The sequence below is a fragment of the Dermacentor albipictus genome, chromosome 10 (assembly GCF_038994185.2).
Source record: "Dermacentor albipictus isolate Rhodes 1998 colony chromosome 10, USDA_Dalb.pri_finalv2, whole genome shotgun sequence".
Taxonomy (NCBI): Eukaryota; Metazoa; Arthropoda; class Arachnida; order Ixodida; family Ixodidae; genus Dermacentor; species Dermacentor albipictus.
Genome location: NC_091830.1, coordinates 22,079,617 through 22,102,338, shown reverse-complemented (window position 1 = coordinate 22,102,338; position 22,722 = coordinate 22,079,617). Strand labels below are relative to the sequence as shown.

Here is a 22,722-nt window from a genome sequence, read left to right as displayed (position 1 = left end):
TAGAACATCGACTACCCACGTTTGCTCTGATATACACGCCGCTATCTTCCTGTCTCTTAACGTTATAGCAGAAAATTTTCGGTAGATCGCTCATTGCGTGGTCCCCAACTTTGTTACAATATTGTGCTAAGCTCCAATCTTCTTCCGTAAGTGCTGCAACGCTAGACTCCAATAATTGTGCGCTTGTCCTTTTTCCCACGATATCAGGAAGGACTTGTTTTAAACAACACCATACTCAACACGTCTTCCTACTTAAAGTATATAGTACACTAAACTTTCGCTGAACCGTCTTGTGCATGTAGTTCTCTTAAACGAAACATCACTCCCTATTAGCAATTTTCTCGCACCGAGGCCTTTTTTACTCGCTCTCCAAGACACATAAACTGCATAGCCGGAAACATTCGCTCATTTCTGCTTAAAAAATGGTATTGCACTTGCTCTCGAAGAGTTTTGGCTTTTACTTTAAATTTATTACAGCACATAACCATTGCTGATGCTTGCATGTTCTTTAACGTACTTTGTTTTCGGTTATTCGTACGGTATTGCTTCGATGAACAAAAATGACAAGTGTGCGCATCGTAAACTGATTTTTTTGGACGAAACACGCCTAATTAGTTGAAATGCACTAGTCAAGACGCTGTGCCGTTTCGATACAAAACTTCTTGCGTTTAAGGGTGGTCAGTGCATTTTTCACCGCCTATCTTCTGCTCAACCTCTTAAATTAACTCCAAACTACACTGCATGCCTGCTCTAGCACTGTGGCGTGCTTAGAGATGTTTGTGGCACTTCCTCAACAGAAATAACATATCTACGTCATTAGGCAGCATTACTGAACGTGTGATCTTCACCATAACATAGTACTCTAATTTCGCATAATTCGTGCGGTTTCGCATTAGTTATCTCTAAAATTGCGTTTTGTGAGCACAGCTTGCTGGCAGATATAGAGGGCGGATGTTTTGATTCTTGAGCCTTCTTTATGGTTTTATTGCAGCCGATTAAGTTTGCATTACTGTTTTTAATACTGCCCAAGCTCTACACCAGTTTACTGGAAGATGGCAGCTTGAATTGATCAACTGTACTAAAGCAAAAAGATACTGATGCACCCGACGTTTCGACTACGGTACTCGTCTTTGACAGGGCTTGTTTTTTTTTTCATAACGGTGTTTCTTATTATGTTTTGTATTCACGTTATCACCCCCTCACCTGCTTTCGGTGCATTTACGAATAAATTCCCACGCGAAAGCCAGCGAAGACACAGCGTAGTTTTGAAGCGATGCTCTCGAAGCACGGCAAGGCATGAATTTCACATGTTTCGAACATCGATGCCGACGGCAGTCAAGCATAAGGAGTAAGCCACAGCGTGTTTCGAAGATACGTGAAAGGTCGGATGCTCGAAGTGTCTTTCGATCGAAGCACAAGGCAAGTTCCCCAGAGTACACAACAAGACTGTGAAGCGAGAACTACCCTATTTGTGCTCTGCTGAGCGCAAATCACGAACTTTCTATAGGCTGACGCTTGAACGAGCTTACCCTGTTAGTTCGGGAAGCGTGTTGAGCAGACCGGTCATTCAAAGCGCGTTAAGCTAAAGAAATAGGTCAAAAGTTTAGTTGAAATAATAGCGGTAGTATACAGTGCCTCGGCGGCGCACAACTGGGTAAAAAATTCGTCCAAAGTGTTCTGCGATGAGCGCGGTGAACCGAAGAGTGTAAACATGACAGAGCCCTGATTATGTGCCACAACTGTAGCAGAGCCTACTTAAAAGGGTTTTAAAGCGAGCTCTTTGGTATGAAGAGAGGAAAGTGCTCGTCACGTCTTCTGCCTATCTCGTCCAGGTTTTTAGCGCTGTCTTCTTCTACGGACCGGAGTTGAGACATTGTTAAAATGTTATTTAGGGTACAATACGAACCAACGTTTTCTCTTCGCGCATCACAGTCTCTCTGGCTTACTAAGTTGACATAGGTGCAATACGTAAAACGTGTGGCCATGAGTGGTCAGCTGAGTTAACAATTCATAAATCAAACCTCAGCACACTTGATCAGTTTATTCAATGCAGAACTCACTGCGACACCAGTAGGTTCTAGAAGCAGCCATCATTTGCATCTGAACTGCGACTGCACTGCGACAATAGCAAATGTCGTGTTCATCGTTTAGAGCGTGGGCCTGTTGTGGCCTTCCAAACACTTTCACATATGGGTATACAATCCAGAGTCTCTGTGAGAAGAAAACTTTCTCTTTGTGATGCACACAATGGCGGGCTCATACAACATGCCAGTCCCTATCGCCTCTGAAACTCAACATACACCACACTATTTCCAAGGTCTTTGTGGATGGTCCAAACATGCGCATACATTAGCCAGCGTCACAGCTTCGCGATAGTCCAATAGATGCATCTTATATGTGCACGGTGCATGTGCGAGATTCACGCTGCATCGCAGTTGGAATGCAGTTTGAAAGATGTACTTTTAGACTTGTCCATCGGATCATCATTGCTGCAGGAGTCAGCACGTTGTTTTCTCCTTTAGGTTACCATCGGAAAGCATTCTTGTGAAAACATAGTTGAAAAAAGGGGGTTGTTTTGTGCCGCGGTTTACAAGCTGTCATTTCTTTCCACCTGCTGAAATAGCTGATCGCTGTTCAGATGTATAGATGCCGTGTGCTTATAGGACATGCTCCAGAGAACACTTAAGTAAGAGTTAGGTATTACATTGTAAACATTCCATTTTCGCTGTTTTCGAACTTCATGTGACTCATCGTATCCCTTTTTCTGTCAGTGGTTCCAAACAGCCCTGCGCACCGTAGAGTGTGAGACAGACATGTTTAACATGTTTAAGACATGTTAAACATGTTTAAGACATGTTTAAGACACAGTAGTTCTTTCGGCCGCACTGGATATCTTTATCGGAGGTTCGCATTTTCTAGCCATTCTTGTGGACGCATGTGTCTAGCATTACCTTCAAATTTTTAGCTCTTTGTTCTTTCTGGCACGTTTTACTCCCGTGTATTAAAACAAATGGTCAGTGCAGCGGTTAGTGCGTCCAGTTGTCTACTTCACGTTGCCCTAGGGGCACGAGCTGCGATTGTATTGAGACTGCTCAACACTATTTTAAAGCGAAGCTTCTAATGTGCGTTCATTTTCACAGCTTTTTGTCCGTGCTGTGGCGAAGGCTATGTTGTGAGTTAGACTGTAGCATGTATAGAAGATATAATTAATATTTCCGAGTGCTTCTAATATCTTATCGCCGTAGCGGCTATACAGGCACTCCAGGAAAATGTTCGCCGTCGGAGTGGTTTTCCGCATATACATATTGTTATGGGCGACTCTCTGTGAAGATAGGGTTTATTAAAACATGATTTAACGGACGGCCTTGAGCGTCAGTCGAGGTTCCACTATCGCCAGGCGAACGTCTTTTTCTACCCTATATTATCGTGTGCCCCGCTACAGCTTGTGGCACATACCGAAATGATACAAGTATGTCATGCTTGTAACAATATATCACCGTATAAATTTTTGAATAAGTAACATTAATCAAATAGCCCAGTGGCCATATTAGAACAAAGGACCTCTGGTGCGGAAGGTACAACCATTAGGCCACGGGAGCCTCCCTCAGCAGCCGTAATAGAACATCTCGCATGCTAGGAACCTTCTGGAATGCTAGTCCCAGTTTTACGAAGAACGTTAAAGAAGAATCAGTCAATCACATTGACGACAATGGCGGTCCGGATGCCCGAGCTAGCCAACGGATTTCTAGCTCCTAACTGTAGTAACTGTAGGAAAAATAAATTTCTTAGAAATAAAGAAGCGAACTAACTATGCGGTTAAATGTACAGTACATGGTGATTCGTGTAATATCCATAATTGTGATTTTGAGCAAAATGTTTTGTTACTAAAGGTGCTCGACGCCCATTTTTTGTGGATGCATGCATTAGTTTGCCATTGTAGACCTAAACAGCATTGCTTGTTCATCACTTCATCCCTCCTGTCGAGTATTCTCAAACGGCTGATGTGGCAAGATAGAAAAGTAAGACATAGTAACAAACTTTTTTTGCTGAAACCATGTATTCATTGTACTCGCCTTCCTTACATTGTTATTTTAACTGATTCCTCCCGTTTTAGAAATACACTAGTGGGTTGTTTTTCTTTGTGCCAATAATTGATGTTTTTTGTTGTTTTACTTGCCTTCCTATGCGAAGCTCTTTCTGTAAGTTCTATGTTTGTTTAGCTGTTTGCAGTTGCATTCTTTTATTTTGTTTCTGCACTTTGCCGACGCCTGTTCCCCTATGTGAGGCTCACAAGCCCTGAGGATAATAATAAATGAAATGAAATAAAAGAAGGTAAAAATAAATAAGCCTGAAACTGCGAAAATTACTGTACGCACTACTATCTCGCAACAAGCGAATACTCTTATCAAACACTTTTAAGGATGAATCTCAATCCTAACGTGGCGATTTATGTCTAACGTGTACATTTCCCGTTATACGAGTTTAATATGTCCTGTTTCTTAATGATTCGGAATTTGGATAGGGAATTTTGAACTCACTGGATCTGGTTCATCCTGTGGTGCACTTCTTCGTTTAGAACATTATTTCTCCGGCTGAAGGGCAGCAATAGGATTTGCGCTGTTGACCGCTTTGTATGTGCCAGAAGAAATCGCAATTTGTAAAAAATTGTGAAGGGAGCAAGAAAGCAATACTTCAAAAGCTTCCGTTATTGTTCAACTAATATAAGCACTTCCTCCTGATGAAATGAAATGGCGGACAAGTGATGAAATTTCCAGACTTTCACTACTCTGGGCGCTAACACGCCCTTTACTTTGTATGAGCTCTCAGAGTGGGGCTCAGAGACCTCAGTCACGACAAACGTTTCCATTTCGGTAACATTACTAGCTCTAGTGTTGTCCTTTCTCGCAAGTCTAAACAACGCCATCTCGGGTCATTAAACTGACCTCGGTCTTTCGAAAATTATTAGGAAAACAACTGGTTCGGAAATACTTTCAATGCATTTCTTGTTGCTCGTTTCTATCTCAAACAATATTAAACCCCTAAACACCCTGTCCAATTCCAGATAAACCACTTTAAACAATGGCGACTGATCAACGTATATAGCGAGTGTGTCGAGAACTGGGAGGAGGATGAGGAACAAACTTTTATTATTGAAACCAGCAGTTATGACGGGGCCTAGGCCTCCAACGTGGGGAGGTCGATGTCCGAGAACTGGGAGTCTTGTTTATTGCTTTATATTATTTATTTCTTACAATATTGGGAATGCTGGCAAAACTATGTTATCGGCTTCTCCACAACAGCGAACTGCAATAAGATTGATTATTTTAATATTTCTGCTACCCAATATTGAGTCCAGTCATCTCATATCTGCTCACGAAGTAGAGTAACAGTAATTGTTCAGAACAGGGAATATATCGGCTCTTCAAAAAAATTACCTCCTGCGTGCTCCCCGACCGAAATACGAGGCCAATTTGAAACAACCAGTTACAATTTGAAAAATTTCTTCATAGCGTTCACATACTTCATAGAACGCAAAGATGTACACAGGCATTGTAAAACAACGTACTGCACTTTCTCACGGCGACAGCATATAAGATCTCGAAACTGCGTTTCTTGTGGCCGCCCTTTCCATAACGCCGCAATGCCGTCGTTATCGTGACGTCATCGTGTGACTCCTTCCTTATCCTTAACGTTCAGATCACCATATCCCGAAGAAAAGGTTCACCCACCACTAAGGATTAATTCAAATAATTTATGTCTGCCGGCTTCAAGTGGCCAAAAGCACGATCCATTTATGATGAACACCGTATTAAAAAAGTTTCCATTTACTTCCGATCACCTGAGGCACACACTAATGCACAGCGCAAAATAATTTTTGAGTTTTGCACCCATCGAAGATAAAACATATGAAATTGTAACACACTAATCGTTCTGGTCATGAAATCAAATATTAAGGTTGACAGCTGGTTATACATGCTATTATTTATGTGACTTTACACAAATACATTTTTGTTATTCTGGTATCTGTCATCTTTATATTAGTGCGTTTCATTTTCAACACACTTTCGGTCGACCGAGCAGTGCCTTTTCTGCGTTCCACTTCTCACTTCAACCTCCATATATGCTTCTACTTATTCAGGCGTTATAATGAACCGGTGGTAGTTAGATTCTGGTGTTTCGTGTATCAAAACTATGATATAATTTTGAGATACGCCTCCATTGGGCACTTCGGAAGAATTTTGACCACCTGTTACTTTTTTGAAGTGCAACTTAATCAAAGTAGACGATGCATTTTACATCGTGGCCCCACGATAGTGCTGCCACTGAGGTCGTGGGTAAACCCGCTACCTCTCTGCGGTCAGTGCAATGCCATAGCTACTAATTTTTGTCGGCGGGTGAAACCAGATTAGACATAAGCTGCCCGGAGCGGTCCACCACACTGCTTCTTGCGGCCGAACTCAGAACTTTTCGACATGAAGTCTCATCATTTCGTCGCACAAAGCGTAGAAATGTAGTCAGCACACCTCTATAACAAATTTTACAGGCACAGTATGTCTGCACTATACGTTGTGTAGAAACTCAAGCCCCCATCAATCCCCAAGGTAGCTCGCAGTCTGAAAAAAAAGAAAAAAGAACTGAAGCGGGAGAAACTTCCTGTGATCGTCATCAACTAAACAGCAAGTCTAATTAACCAAAAATAAAACAAAAACAAATAAATGGTTTTGCATTACAAGAACGCAACCATTACGATGCAACCTGACCGCAGAAACGTGCTCCTACAAACAAGCTCTTGGACCGTGAAACAACCACAACAGTAACAACAGCAACAGCGAAAATCCTATAAAGAACACAAGACCACTTCTTTTGCATGGAATGTCGCGTAAAAGGGACCTAGTTAGCAGCTGCCAAATAAAATATAGTCAACACTTGCCAAAATATTTTTTTGGCAGTGAAGTTAGGAAATGATGCAGCATATCTGCTTCCTTGCGTCAACCTTGTAAAGTGATCTCAATATATTTTCCTCTCATTTTTGCTTCTAACATTTTCGCGGTCTTTAGCAGAATTTGCATGTTATTCAGCAGAAGTAGCGGGAGCCTTCTAAAGGCGCCACCAACTCCATGCGACAATTAGTAAACACTCAAACACCCACACACCCACGCTCACGCAACAAACACAAGACCATGTTTTCCTAAGAGTATGGCACTCTAGAAGGACAACATTTGCACCTGTCGAGAATACATCATTCCTGAACCTCCGGGAACAATTGTTTCGTAGCTCATTTTAGCAACTAATGGTACGGTATATTTTCTAATCGTTGGTTCAGATATGATCGCCATTCTGACTGGAACTATCTCGACGGTCAAGAGAAGTGGCTGCTGCCGTCGACAGGCAACAAGACCTCCTTGGAAACGGATAAGAAAAGCATGCACGCACGCACACACTCAGACACATCCATACAACACACACAGAAAACGCACACAGTGACCCACACACACGCATGCATGATCACGCGCGCGTCCTTCCTAACATCTCTGATATTCTTACACGACAGCGCAAGAATATGTAATATCTTGGCATCCAAATTATGCAATCGTGCTTGCGAAGCGCTTGCAACACTGTGTGGGGCAAGGGCTCATAAAGTATACGAGCGATGATGGAAGACGCAACGGATGGTGCGTTTACAGAGAACGAGTGATTTCCAGCGAGCATGCTTAGTAGCGCAAGTAATGAGAGCACAAAAAGTGCCCGAAGTTGCTTAGTGAAACTGAAGCCCCTCCGTAACACAAGCGATGACGTCTTCAGACGGCCACGCTAACGCAAAGAAAAAGTGCGTTTTTACGCGTCAGAACAACCATTTTATAGTACGCCACGTCATGCTGAGGGTACGCAGGCATTTTTTGCATTTCAACACCGATCAAAATGCGGCCGCCGGGGCCTGGATTCGATTCCACGCTCCCGGGATTAGTGACGCCGAGCCACAACTACTGCGCCACGATGGTGGACGTACTGCTCACGCAAGGACCTTTATAACGCAAGGAAATAGTAAAAAGCGAGGCTTTCGTTTTCTTCGGGGATGCAGCAGCTGCTGCAATAAATGTCTTTGTTTATTCATTAGGAGATCGTACCTTCGTTTTGTTTTTAGCGCGTTTTACATATTTTCCCGGGCAACAGTGCATCTACAAGATCAAACAAATCATTTTTCGGTTTCACTTCGCTATACAGGGCATTTCAAGAAACTTCAACCGAGGATTTAAAAAGAAACAGTATTAACCGCAGCTGGGTGAAACCAATGACGTAGGCTTGGCCATCATGTGGCGTTGTTCAAGATATCTCTTATATCCAGTTTAATTGGGTGATTACCTGAAATCAATTAGTCAACATCTTTAATACTCATTTAGGGCCAAGTGCGCTTTGTTACACTGTCGAAGAGGTTGAGAAACGACCGATCCAATTTTTTCTGGGAATCTGCATGCTGCGTGGTGATTTTTGTTTTTTTTTTTGGCGTGTAAAGAAAGCCCGCGAATTGTGAAATACACCCACGTGACTGCGCTCATGCGCTATCGTATTACAGCACTCTCAACCATGCTCTTTCTTTTAAATCTTTTTTCAAGTTACGTAAAACAAAAGGTACATGGAACTGTAGTGCCAGCATGTAAAGTTGTATGCACTTGAATATCATGCAATAAAGGTAATATTTAGTTATTTACCCGTATTACTCCTTTCATTGATTATACGAGGCTTAATGAAAACAACAATACCCGCCACGAAGACTGCTTTTATGTCAAACAGAGTTTAAGTTTCAGTTGCAGCGTGAGCCGTGTATATAAGAGCGGCAGCACGAACATTGTTTAAGTAGCGTTAGCTAGGATTTGCACGGTTCGCCACGTTACATCGAAAGTATTTCATGAATTTCTTTTTTATTTAAGAGTAGAGTTTTGCTGCCACAACCGAATACCACGTGCAAGCGCGTTCATTCGCCAAGAAAAAAAGAAAACGCGTCACAGCTGGTGCAATAAAGATAGAGTATTTCAGCGTGGGTTTCCCAAGTCGTTTGTTTGTTTTCTTTTTTTTTTACGGAAGACTAAAAAAAAAGAACAGTTTTGTCCACGAGCACGGCACACAGCCAGTTGGGGCAGTTATTGCCTGTTTTTCTTACTCGGCCTTTGCCTCTAAAATGATGCAGTAGATGTGAGCTATACGCACTTTCCTGCCGCTTTTACGGCTTTCACGCGTGGGCAGATATACGCGCATCTCGGCCGTAAAAGCGGAGTTAGAAATTTAATAACTCAGTCACTTTGGTGCCTTATCAAACAGTATATATATAGGCGCTAACCCGCATGCATCTTTCTTTTTCTTTTTTTTTACACGGGAAACACTGCAAGAGAACGAGATCTGATATCACGAAGCAAAGCATTTCTCGGTGGCTGCACGTTTTATTATTATTTCTTTTTTTCGCACGAGCGCTGGTATGAGGGAGATGTAGGCGTTATGCAATATTAGCTTTGCCCACCGATGCTGTTGTTAATATGGGAACTGAAGCTAACTCGTAGACATAAATACAAGCACACGTCCGCAGACATGCGCAATCATTTATTGCATGATTTTATTCCTAGCAAGATATCAATGAATTAGGTGCTTTCATCCACCGACAGTCACGTGGCAGTTTAGAAAGCTGCCAATATGTTAAGAGGGTAAAATATTCAATTTCAGATTACGATAACGCATTTGAGTTGAGCAAGTCATGCATTACGTAAAGGAGATAACCGTTGGCCTACCAGAGTACTGAGCATCAGAGTCGCGAATGAGTATCAGCAGGAGATAAGCGCAGGCATGAGTGACAGAGTAGGAGGCAGTGGGGTGAAAGTAGAAAATTTGCCTCTACAGGATATAATCAGCTGATTGAAGACAGAGTTAATCCCAGATCACTGGGCAATTAAAGTGTGCATCAAACAGGTTACGAAATGTCTTAAGGGTTCTTGATTAGTTGACGTTGGTGTATTCGGTATTTTTCCTAATATTGGTTGTATCTTGAGATTTCCAAGTTCGTACTTCCAATGCGTTTCTTTCTTCTTCTAGTGCTGTTCGATATTATTCTTTATGGCAACACAAGTTCTTCATGTATCGTACGTGCCACTCGTGCTAATCTCCTCTACTGGATGCAGGATAGGAAAAATGTACCGAGAGATAATAATATATGGGGTTTTACGTGCCAAAACCACTTTCTGATTATGAGGCACGCCGTAGTGGGGGACTCCGGAAATTTCGACCACCTGGGGTTCTTTAACGTGCACCTAAATCTAAGTACACGGGTGTTTTCGCATTTCGCCCCCATCGAAATGCGGCCGCCGTGGCCGGGATTCGATCCCGCGACCTCGTGCTCAGCAGCCTAACACCATAGCCACTGAGCAACCGCGGCGGGTTACCGAGAGATAAGAACGTACCGACACTCGCAATACCGTACACGGACGGGACGTGGTGTGTAAGGCTGCACAGCGTTGATATTTTTTACGACCAACGAGTTTTCTTGCTTGTCGGAATAAATAATATTTGAGGGCCTCGTAAAGCGGCACTTTCGACAGATCTCGCCGCTGCAAGATAGATGGGCGGATGCTGTGAGCATCTCTTCGAAATAGGGTGGCGGGTTGCGCCACCAAAGCCTTTTTCTAATTTTGCCCAATCTCTTGGCTACGTTCCTTGGCCGTTGTATTTATCTGTGTAACGCGTTTGTGCCGTTGTCGGTATTTATTTTACTGCTGGGTTGCATTTTCCGATTTCCAAGTTCGTGTTCGCCGCGGAGAGGCGAACGCGCCCTATTGGCTTCAGAATCTGTGTTTACGCAGGCTTTTGAAGTGGCAGCACTTGCATTTCCGAAAGCGCTTATCTTTTTTTGCGCACGTCACTCAGAAAATTCTACGGCGCGCCGCTGTGGGTCAGTGGCCGCAGCGTTGCGCTCATGAATGCGAGGACGCGGGTTCGAATCGGCCACTGCAGCCGCATTTTGACATGGGTGGAATGCAAAACGCTTGCGTACTTCATTCATCGTGCAGGTCAGAGAATTCCAGGTGGTGCAAAGTAACACGAAGTCCTCAACTACGGCGTCCCTCACAATCCACGGCTAAATGACGGGAAGTTAAACCTCGGCATCTGAACTCTAATAGCGAGCGTAGTTTCCTATACGTAATTTACAAATAGATATCCTGCCCTGATATTTAGTTGCGTCTGCTCATCCCCAGTATTACCAACTACAAACAGAAGCGATTCCAAAAGGTGAGGTTAAAGTTTGTAGTGAAATTACGCTTCATGCCAATTAGCTTTCTTTTTGTATAGAATGGTAACAAACGGTGCTTCGAACTTCCTTGTGGGCGTTGTTACAATTCAAATAATTGTTGAACTGCCTAGTCAGCCTTGCTTACGCCGCTGGAAAATCAGTGCGTTTAAAGAGTGAATCGAAAAAATGTGCGATAACGAAAAATACACAAAGCGACACAAAATTTATCGGGTAGGCGGTGAATTAGACACAGCCGCAGTTGGGTTTGGGAAATGTGTGATGCGTGCTGCTCAGGGTAAATGGGCAGTAGCCACCTTGCGAGGCCGTTTGCATGCGACCTATGCTCCATCTACAAGTAAAACTCGGTGGTAGCCGGCGGCCATTCGTCCGTAGGTGCCTTGCATTGAACGTGTGCAAAACTGTCAGCAGCGCCCGAACACACAGCCTAACACTTTCGGTCACTTATCACGAGATACTTCTCACCAATTTGCGAAAATGACCAAGTGCGCATATTTTGCACATGACTGCATGCCTCTGCGATCGATATTAGAAGCGCGAAATATTGTGTGCTTGACCACATCACAGTGCAGAGCATAACGCTCAGAAGAAATCCGAGCCGATATTGTTTGGAATGGCGTATCATTTTTATTGCCTCTCTGGCGGTCCGTGTCGCTGACGCTGGGGCGAAAACGGAAAATGTCGAAGCGCATCCTGAACATTGCAGGCGGACTTTAGAGGGCAGGAAGAACGTAGCCTTCACACGCGGCATTTGTTCACGCATTAAAAGGATTACGTGCTTAAATTATAGTACAGCTAGTGAGCCTCTTACGGTCTGATGTTTCAGTTGCGCTCGTTTCTTATTTGTAACAGAGCCGCTGTGAATAAAATGCTGGGCACGCATTGGCGTCCCTCTGTCCTGCTACCCGTGTCACTCGACGCCATTTCATTACCCTACATGTTGAACGTTGTAGTGCCATAACCAAGCAATCGCCAAGTTGCTTGTACAAATTGTACGCTTCCAAGCCATATACGTCGTTATTACCACAACTTTGAATTTAAAGGATAATACCTACTATGGTTGAGTGAGCTTTCGCAAGCAAGATGACTTACGCTCGCATCGGCCGACCGTTCTAACCAGCTACGCGTCTCTGAAAGCCGAGAGGCTAAATTTAGTTCTGATTACGTCATGCTTGGCAAGAAAACTACGCCATCTGCGCGAACGACCCACAAATGATCGAGCAATAACGAAGTTCTTCAACACGGCAGTTACGGTCGCAAAGATACAAGCGATAGTAGTGCAACTTCTCTTATTGCATGTAACTTTAACAAGCGACCTCAATGCTAACCAAACTGGAAGGTCTTTCACGTCAAGAAAAAAAAAAGACGAAAAGCGAGGAAAATTCAAGTAAGGCTTGGTTATTAAAAACTTTTAGGCCATAAATGAAACGTGCCTTGCCATGAGCAAGACATTTTTATTTTATATCCTAAGCGTAAAATGTCCTAAGCAATATAGCCTGCCTTGTTTTTCTGCAGTGAAAAACGGGGCCAGAGCACGACTGACTAGAAAACGAGGCGGTGATGATTCCAAGACGCTTGGGATTGTCCTGCTCTCCTTTTCTTGTCTGTGGCGTTCCTTGGCGCCATTTGCCAGTGCAATGAACCAACTAGCCCAACCGAGTGCTTCGTTCTGCTCATTCAGCTCATGGTCGTAATCATAAATCCCAGTTTCACTGCCGGTCATGGCTCCTTGAAAGAATTTATGGCTGTGGTGTGAAGATTTGTTTTTTCAACGCAAAAAAATATTTTCCTCGCAACTTTTTCTTGATATTCTGCCGTTCCGGCATGATCTTGGAGCCACGCATCTTTCATTTCTAAATTTTCAGCCAATATCGCGTGAACACAAACTTTTGCCAAACCATGTGCATCAATTAGCATTGAAGAAGTAAAACGAAGGACACCGACCAACATAGAAGTGCTAAAAAATGAAAAAATCTAAAAGACGTTTCGGCTTCGCTACGGAAGCCTTGTTCACAATGTTTTAGATTTTTTTCATTTTTTAGCACTTCTATGTTGGTCGGTGTCCTTCGTTTTACTTCTTCAATGCTTCATCCCGACCAGACGGGCTTCCGTCGAACCCTCGATTTCATCAATTAGCATTATAGCAATCAATCAACCGTCATTGTGCGCAGAAAACGCTCACAATTGATGCTTCCCCCATTGTGTGAGGTGGAGGGGCGTTCTGATCCTACGTCGCCTTTGCCCTCCTCACAACTGTCTCGAAAACGCTCGATCAATTTAACACCGTTCTTTTCCATAGTGCATCCTTTTCGTGGGCCTTTAGGAAAACTTGATGAACTTTATTATCCATCATTCTTGCGCAGTTTCAGATCAAAATTACATTTGTTTATTTATTTATTTATTTATTTATTTATTTATTTATTTATTTATTTATTTATTTATTTATTTATTTATTTACTTGGGCCGAACGAGTACAAGCTTTGCCCGCAAGGTAAGGCAAGATGAGGGCGTAATCCTCCTGACTAAGTTCTTTACCACGCTGGAGCAGCAGAAGCAGCAGTTTACTAATAAAACAAAATACAACTAATAAGACTGAAAACATCAAAAATGTTTACACCAATATTTTAACCACATTTGTTACGTCTGTTTGTCATCTCCATTTGAAAAGAGAAAGCGTCAACCAAGTGCCTACGCTAAAGAAGAGAAGGCCAACAGAAATAGTGGCTCAAAAGACTTGTTCAACTCAATGTTGATTATATCTGTTCATTCTATCACAACAAAGCTGTTAGCCTCTCACACGTTGGCATTTTTCGCGTCCGCCACCGTGGGCAAAAATGTGGGCCGATCCTGGAGGTTGTGAAATACCGGGCCTATCCGCGGCCTTGGTGAAGCAGGCTTCAAGCGCCCAGCAGTATGAAGCGAAATGTGCATGCGAACGCATCGAAGGCACCAGATACACTGGGATCGCACGCGCAAACCAGCTTGACGAAAGAGCCGGCGATGTAGCCATGTATGCAAAGGAAACGCTTTACTATAGAACCATAAGCTAGAGCCACGGACCAATGCCACCGAGTGTGCTGAAGTGCGTGGTGGTAGTGATGGTATGCTAATCTTCACAATGTGCGTCAATCCTGGAACATCCAAAACAGACATGGAGAACTTTACGCGAAAGCACTTTGCATGGGTGCGACAAGAGCGAAGCACACCAGTGGTTATTGTGGGTGACGCTGATCTTGACATTGCGAAATCCGAGAAGAAGGACGGGTTCCTCTCATTTGTCAGGGACAACTTTGTCCTCGCATGCTACAATGACCCCAATCAACCAACCACGCGGTACAGATCGTGTTTGGACTTGGTCTTCGCGAATAATGTAGCGAAAAGTATCGCGGAACCCATCACGCTCTACCACGGTGACCCCAAAGCTATTATCACTACCATTACTCTAATGTAATAAAACATTTCACACCCCACTTAGCAGTTCTAGGGCTCTTGCAACAGCTTCGCTGGACATGCCCTGTAGCAGGGCCTGGATGGTGAGTCAACTTTTCCTTTGTGTCTACTTACGATGTCAATTATTCCATCATTTCTTGCAAAGTTAAGCCTACCACGCCTACTTCAGTGTCGACACTTGCTTGATATTCTTTTCTTTTTTACCAAGTAGCCAAGAGGGATGATCCTGCACATTATGCAGTCACAAAGGCACTGTGAATAATTGTCGACTATACTTGCACTAATTAAGCCTGCACCGTAAATTTTACCTACTATGACTAATTCCTGCTTCTTGTGAGCCCCACCAAAGCCACCTTTCGGGCACCACTACCTCGCACGAATCCTGAATTTAGTCCAAGTGGCTCCATTACCCAAAAGCTAGCCGTATGGCAGCTTCGCCTCAGCGTGTCTGTATCTACGGCGGTGCACCCTTTACAGAGCGTAGTGCAATGCGAGTATTTATTGGATTGGCGTTAATTAAGCCTATGAGGCGGACTTTACCTACTCTACGACTAATTCGCGCTTTCTGCTTTGTCGAGACCTCCATTTTAGTATCTCTTGTGCCTGGCTAGCACGCTTTGAAGGGGTTAGAGTGCTTTTTTTTGCAAGTGGTTACAAATTACCTAGATTCAAGATAGGGAAAACCCGTGTGATGCCAGCAAAGAAGACATTGTCTGCAAAATTGTTTCGAAAAAAAAACTGCACGCACAAATTTCTGCCATGTCATCGAGCAGTCCCGCTAGTAGCAGAGGTCGACCAGGTCCTCTCCAGTGGAGAGGTCGAGAGAGTGGGCACCACTACTATTTCTCCTACCTTCTTGCACTCGGTGCGTGAATTCTTGAGACAGGTATCGCACGTACGTGCGTAAACACACACACACACACAAACACACAAACACACATACATACATACATACATACATACATACATACATACATACATACATACATACATACATACATACATACATACATACATACATACATACATACATACATACATACATACATACATACATACATACATGTACGCGTGCGTAAAATATAAATTCATCACGTATTCTGGAATCTAAGCGCAACAAAGGTTAAATCGCGGTGCGGAGCCGGGTTCCGACCCTGACTGATTCCATAGGGCAACCTTGGTCGTGATACCACAATTTCCACCCGCAGTTAGAAACCAGAGATGTGCTGATACGGGCAAGTGTCTTAAACACACGGCCACGATGCCGATAAGGTTAAATCGCAGCCACAAAAACGCTATGCATGCTGCCCCAAAAACGTTATACATGCTCTAATAAAAACCAGCTGAAGCACTTCCTATATACGCTCATTGCACTCGATGAAATGGACCTCATGACTAGGAATACTGCCTTAATTAGCAAACGCGCTAAGAAGATACTAAACTGATAGAAAATATTTGCCAGTTGTGCTTTTTAAATCAAGGCACATTACTTTCACAACTTCTGTAGGTGTCTCTCTAATCTTGAATAATTCGCAAGCTTCGTAATAACGTCGATTAACGCAAACTGTCGCAAGCACTTCTTTTTCAAGCAAGATATTTGAATACTTGAGCACGAGCGCGGCATTCCTCATTTGCATTCCTCACGTATTGCTGATCTCTGCTGAAAACGCTGTGTTTTCTGCTCGAACTTCCCTGCGTATATCGCGAGACTTCATTGGTGACGAAGTTTAATGTATCTTTGCTCCCAATATCGAGGTAACCATCTAAACATGGTGTAGTCAAACCCAAATGCAACTTCGTTTTGATATCACTGCGGACGCTAAGCTGTATCGTATTATCCACGTGAATGTTGCTTGAGCCAGGATTATGAGGGATTTGTTTGGCACGCTCTTGAGAAATGCAAACAGCAGTGCTAATTAACAGCCGTTCAAGCGAAGACTCTACACCTCAAAACTTAATTGAAAGAGAGAAGGAAGGAAATAGCTGAATTGCATTTCACGTTACAGAACAAGCAGAATAAATGTGTGGCTTTGAAAGTACGCGGCAGCCATACACAGCAAGAAGCACCGGATGCAACGAAGGAATGTCGCTGACGCCTTTGAAATTTTAACTCAAGGAAGCAAAATGAAAGGTTTAACTAGAAGGTAATTTCCAAGAAGTCAAAGCAAAGCATGCGTAACTGAAGTTGCACAAGCAGCATTTTTCATTTCGCTTACTATGAACTTTCCTTTCTTTTGCGTATGAGAAGGCAATCCTAAAACGCGGTTTGCAGAACGCTGAGAATGCATGTGCTTCGTCATGGACGCATCAGAAAAGCGACAGAATTATAAATTCGTGGAGCGTGTTCGCCGTGCAAACACGTGGTATTACGGATGGTAAAAGCAATCATGCATTTGCATTGGGAACGTACAAAAATGGGCCGTGCAAAGCAGTATTCACGCTGGTATTACATCTTCAGGCCAAGGTTATCAGCCGTCTCAACAGCACCTTAATCACGTCTGCTGCAAATTAAATGCGTTTGTCACTACCTGCTATATTATGCTTATTCGTTGAGGTATTAGTGATATAGCTGCGATAATATGTTTTGCATTTGTGCACCACTAAACGTATAAAAAAGGCTCGAAAAAGAGCTTGGACATTTAAGGTTCCCGAAAATTATACAATTAGTTACCCTACGGCTTTTCCTAGATTGCTTTAGTGTTATGTACAACGCATTTACAACCAATTCACCTGAAGCGAAATTTTCTTACAGTTGGCCTTCAAAGCTATAGTACCTTACATATAAAGAATTTCTCAGAAACTATATCACAACAGCTGCCGATACAAAGCGATTAGCATAGAAGCAATGTAATGGCGCGTCATGTGGTCAAATGCTTAACTTCAGCGCATCCGATGTCTTTATTTTTCGTTACCAATATGTTCACTTCCCTGTACCCCAACGCTCTACGCTCTACACTCTGCTGCTCTTGATGTTGAAGTTTTGCTTCGTAACTGACTTCTTCAATTTCCTATTAACTTTTTCAGTTCTAGTCGCTTGTAGAGCTTGCTGGCCGAGATCCTACACAGTGACACGTATCCATGCTGCGTGATTGGCCTCAAGTGGGTCATTATTATGTTAGTAGGATTTTTGCGAAACCCTTGTAAGAGATGTAATAAATTTGCCTATAAGTTCAACTGATATTTCAAATTTATCCGCTTTATATCCTTTAACAGATCTAGTATTCAGAACTGCCATATCTGTTCTTGATGCAGAGCTGCGAATGTCTTAACTTTGCTCTACTATTTCTAACTCCCTATTAATTCTTGAAAATTTATTTTAATAATGCACTTCTTAGATAAAGATTTCGCTTCCAGCAGTCACTAGAATGTAATTTTCTCTCCCAAAGGCAACAGATTTAATTGAAATCGGCCCAATAGATATCTCAGAAAAACGTTTCTGCGTTTTAGTGTATTTTAATTGGTGGCATCATTGTTGAACCTGAGTTAACGCTTCCTTTTAATAAGTCATACGAAACTTTTTATTCTCTTAGCCATCACGTTACCCATGAATGTCGTCAAATGAATACTACCACTTATCCAGCCACACCACTTTATACATTAATTTGTCGCCACTGAAATCTTTTTTCTATTTCTGAGTATAATTGACGTTTATCATCTTTCACGGGTTTTCCTCTGTGTACTACACATTTACCCGACTAGCAGCTGAAACGACCACAGTTCAAATGCAAACGAAGTGCAAAATGCACATGGGAAGGGATTTGGCTCTTGCGCACGTTCTCGTCACCAGAGCCACGTGTGCATTTTTTATGTCACCAATACAAGCAAACTGTGCTGATACATGTTGTTTCCAAAAATTACAAAGCCATCATAAGTAGGGCCACTCCTTCGCAGGAAAGCATCATGACGACGCCTAATCATGTAAAGTGTTTCATGGTTCTATGGATTTCGGCAAACTACGTGGCCTACCTAAACTCGTTTCCTCGAGTTGCACTATATAGTTATATCACCTACCCACTTATGCTCTCTAGTCTTTGATGCAGCCTATTATGTTTTTCGTTACCTGCTTCTTAAGTGGCTTTTAGCTTATACTTAAGCTTCTTCCTTGTCGTCTCTGTTTCCGCTTCATAGATCGGTGCTTATAGCATGCGCTAGTTGTATACATTTTTCTTCAAGGATAACGAAAGGAAAGAATCAAGGAAATTAAGGCAGCAGTGAAGAACGTTGTTTGAACTGTTTCTGGGTAGCAGAGAAACTAGGGTCAGCGAGACAATCGAAGCAATAAACTGAAACTAACTTTTGTTGCTATGCCAGAATTAATTTTGACCTTGAAGAACCACAAAATTTCACGATGCATACGCGCAACTAAAGATGCACGAAAGGTATACTACGCCTGCTTTACTGATAAAAGGTACGTTTAGATACCGCACATATGTAGCTTTAAGTATAACGGCATTATAATAACGTTTGTTAGAACCCTTGTCTGTACTGTTTGTGGGCAGAAGATAATCAATGGTCAGTGATAGAATTCAAGTAATGATTCAAAATTTAGGCGTTGTTCCTATGACATACTTCATTTAGGCTTCGGGAAAATACCACGATGGATGTGCGCAAATAAGAACGTCCGAAAACTTTACTCGGCCTATTCTACAGATAACAAAGCGTATGTTTTCCTGAGAACCATACATAGGTTTGAGTAGAACAGTATTATAACACCTACTGTGAGGGACTATTGTGAAGCTTGCAGGCCCTGAGTTCTATGTTTCCCTTGGCTTCCAGCACATAAAATCCTCACTCAGTCAGGCAATCAGTGAATCTATCTATCTATCTATCTATCTATCTATCTATCTATCTATCTATCTATCTATCTATCTGTCTGTCTGTCTGTCTGTCTGTCTGTCTGTCTGTCTGTCTGTCTGTCTGTCTGTCTGTCTGTCTGTCTGTCTGTCTGTCTGTCTGTCTGTCTGTCTGTCTGTCTGTCTGTCTGTCTGTCTGTCTGTCTGTCTGTCTGTCTGTCTGTCTGTCTGTCTGTCTGTCTGTCTGTCTGTCTGTCTGTCTGTCTGTCTGTCTGTCTGTCTGTCTGTCTGTCTGTCTGTCTGTCTGTCTGTCTGTCTGTCTGTCTGTCTGTCTGTCTGTCTGTCTGTCTGTCTGTCTGTCTGTCTGTCTGTCTGTCTGTCTGTCTGTCTGTCTGTCTGTCTGTCTGTCTGTCTGTCTGTCTGTCTGTCTGTCTGTCTGTCTGTCTGTCTGTCTGTCTGTCTGTCTGTCTGTCTGTCTGTCTGTCTGTCTGTCTGTCTGTCTGTCTGTCTGTCTGTCTGTCTGTCTGTCTGTCTGTCTGTCTGTCTGTCTGTCTGTCTGTCTGTCTGTCTGTCTGTCTGTCTGTCTGTCTGTCTGTCTGTCTGTCTGTCTGTCTGTCTGTCTGTCTGTCTGTCTGTCTGTCTGTCTGTCTGTCTGTCTGTCTGTCTGTCTGTCTGTCTGTCTGTCTGTCTGTCTGTCTGTCTGTCTGTCTGTCTATCTATCTATCTATCTATCTATCTATCTATCTATCTATCTATCTATCTATCTATCTATCTATCTATCTATCTATCTATCTATCTATCAAAGTAGAGGAGTCACCTTTCTGCGATTGGCCTCCTGTCGGCGCAGGCTCCCTTGCCTGGTGAGAGCAATGCCTTTGAGCAGACAGCGGGCGATGCGAGCGCACGTCCAGCCGATGAACGCCAGGGGTAGCAGGTACATCAGCACGAACAGGCTCGTGTAGTAGCCCCTGCATTGTGGTCAAGGCGACCGTTCCTTGAAATAGACAATTCCATTTTACCTCTGTGCCCTTGCGTTTTCGTGTTTGTGTCCGCGTTCAATCAAGTTTGATCTCCCGTGCTCGTGCACAAGATGTTCCCAACAGAGCACGACATTTCATGCCCTTTTGCAGATGATCAGAAGGCGTGCTAGCACACATCCTTGCAGAGTGCACTTAGCTCAAGAACCCACCACCATCCCTACCCCCCACTTTCCCCAGCCGTATCCCCCCGAGCCATGGGAGACCTTGTTGTCCAGCCCCGACCTACCGACCCCGCTCGCGCTGGTGGCTAGGAGCCAGCAACTGCTGGACGCATATGGGACCTGAGAAGAAAGTTCCACCCCATCTGGTGCCAGATTGCACCAACCTTTACTAAGGGCTCAATAAAAGTTGATTCTCTCTCTCTCTCTCTCCGCATGGGACATCTAAATTTTTTTAATGTTCAGGAATATTTCTTTTGCTCTTTGTAGGTAAAAAACTTGTGCCGCTGTGGGCTTTTCTCATTTGTGCCTTCTACTTATCATCTGCATCATTTCCAGCCCAATTATAACATAGAAGGGGAAGTGGGCACAATCTGCATGCGCGCAAAACTCTCTGTATAGAATGATAAAGGATCATCCAATGACAGCATAGGGCAACAATTTTACATCAGCTACATATCTTTGAGCTTTTTACATAGCCGCATTGAATAACAAAACTCTTCGCGCTATCGTTTTCGGCGTTCAGGCATTTATTGGGCGTTGTCGCACATAGAGAACGGAAAACGGTTCTCGTGCGCAGTGTTTTGTACGTGATTCTAAGGTTAATCTTCACTCAAGTGAAAGCAAATGGCCTCCCAGTACATTGCAACGTGCCCATCGTATCAGTTTTTCGTTAGTGTCACTTCTTTGTCACTGACAACACAAGATGCCACAGTTTGCCGCGACTTGGCAGCGCAGGTAGCTTCAGCCAAGCTCACCTCCTAAAGCTTGGATCGAGTGTGATGAGGCAGCTTCGTCTCGAGATGCTGCCGTACTGTGACCACAGAGTGTCAGACTCCGCTCTCGCGGGCTGCAGGAACGGTGACGCAAGCAGGCACGGGGCCGCCCAGACTCCCAGCAGGATGCGCTTCGCACGGGCCTTGCTTTGCTGGGCTCGAGATACGAGAGGGTACACGATGGCAAGATACCTGCGGGTCACGCCAGGAACAGATGTCACCGATATGAACCGTCCATGTAGAAGGAGAAAAGGCTATTGCGTGAATTTAACAATCAATCAATCAATCAATCAATCAATCAATCAATCAATCAATCAATCAATCAAACAATCTATCAATCAATCAATCAATCAATCAATCAAACAATCAATCAATCAATCAATCAATCAATCACTTGATGGCACATATGTCTATTGCAATTGTATTTTTTTTTGCGTGCACCTGCTGCCTCTCTTGACATGAAAGCTAACAGGTGGTCTTCAGAGTCAGAAAGTGAAGTGAGAGAAGATCAAAGACAGGAAAGCAAAATGCTAGACACGTAGTAAAAATTGATTAGTGAAGCAGGCTAGGTAACTATACTGTGACATTCCGTGTGAAAAGTGATACATACATGCATAAAAGCCCCACTGGATGTTTCGCAAGGTAAGGTGCGAGCACGCGCCTCGTAGGAAGCACGGATCTCATTGCCTTTCACCCATCTCGAGCACTGGTGATGTCACTGAACCCGTCTTTGCCAAAGGCACCCAATAATTTTGACGTGGTACCTGTCGTTTTACTATGCAACATGCCTGCTATCCATCATCGGGGCTTGATAGACGAGAACAGCTGAATCACCCAATAGGAGACCCAAGATGCAAATACAACGCACAAGACGCAAAACAAGAATAATTGCATAGAACGGTTAACGAATGGAATTGTAACAGGTAAAACCAGTCTGTGTAAACAGGGAGCTCACAGTAAATACTGCATAACATATATTCACACGTGCACAAGGTCATTTTGGTTTTTATTTCGTACTTCCAAAATAATTTTTCCAAATAGTTTGGGCACATGCAGTATTGCCGCTTGAAGTAGAATCTCGAAAAGGCAGATATTGCAATCATTTCAAAATATTGTTAGTGATATATCATTAGGTCTTACTAATTACTTTATTCACTGTGACTGTTCTGGCAGATTATGCAATTGCGGAAGTGATGCCAGGCAGTGCTGAAGTCATAT

The 22,722-nt window shown here is 43.2% G+C and overlaps 1 protein-coding gene across 7 annotated transcripts in view; it reads right to left on the bottom strand.

Annotated features, from left to right (window-relative positions):
- Positions 1-22,722, bottom strand: part of LOC135919679 (galanin receptor type 1-like) — a 214,602-nt gene that overhangs the window by 7,276 nt on the left and 184,604 nt on the right. For all 7 annotated transcript variants that reach the window (XM_065453526.2, XM_065453528.2, XM_065453525.1 and 4 more), the window contains 2 exons: positions 21,487-21,696; positions 20,348-20,498 (listed from right to left, as the gene is read on the bottom strand). In XM_065453526.2, the coding sequence (XP_065309598.1) occupies positions 20,348-20,498; positions 21,487-21,696 (361 nt within the window). The remainder of the gene's footprint in view (positions 1-20,347; positions 20,499-21,486; positions 21,697-22,722) is intronic.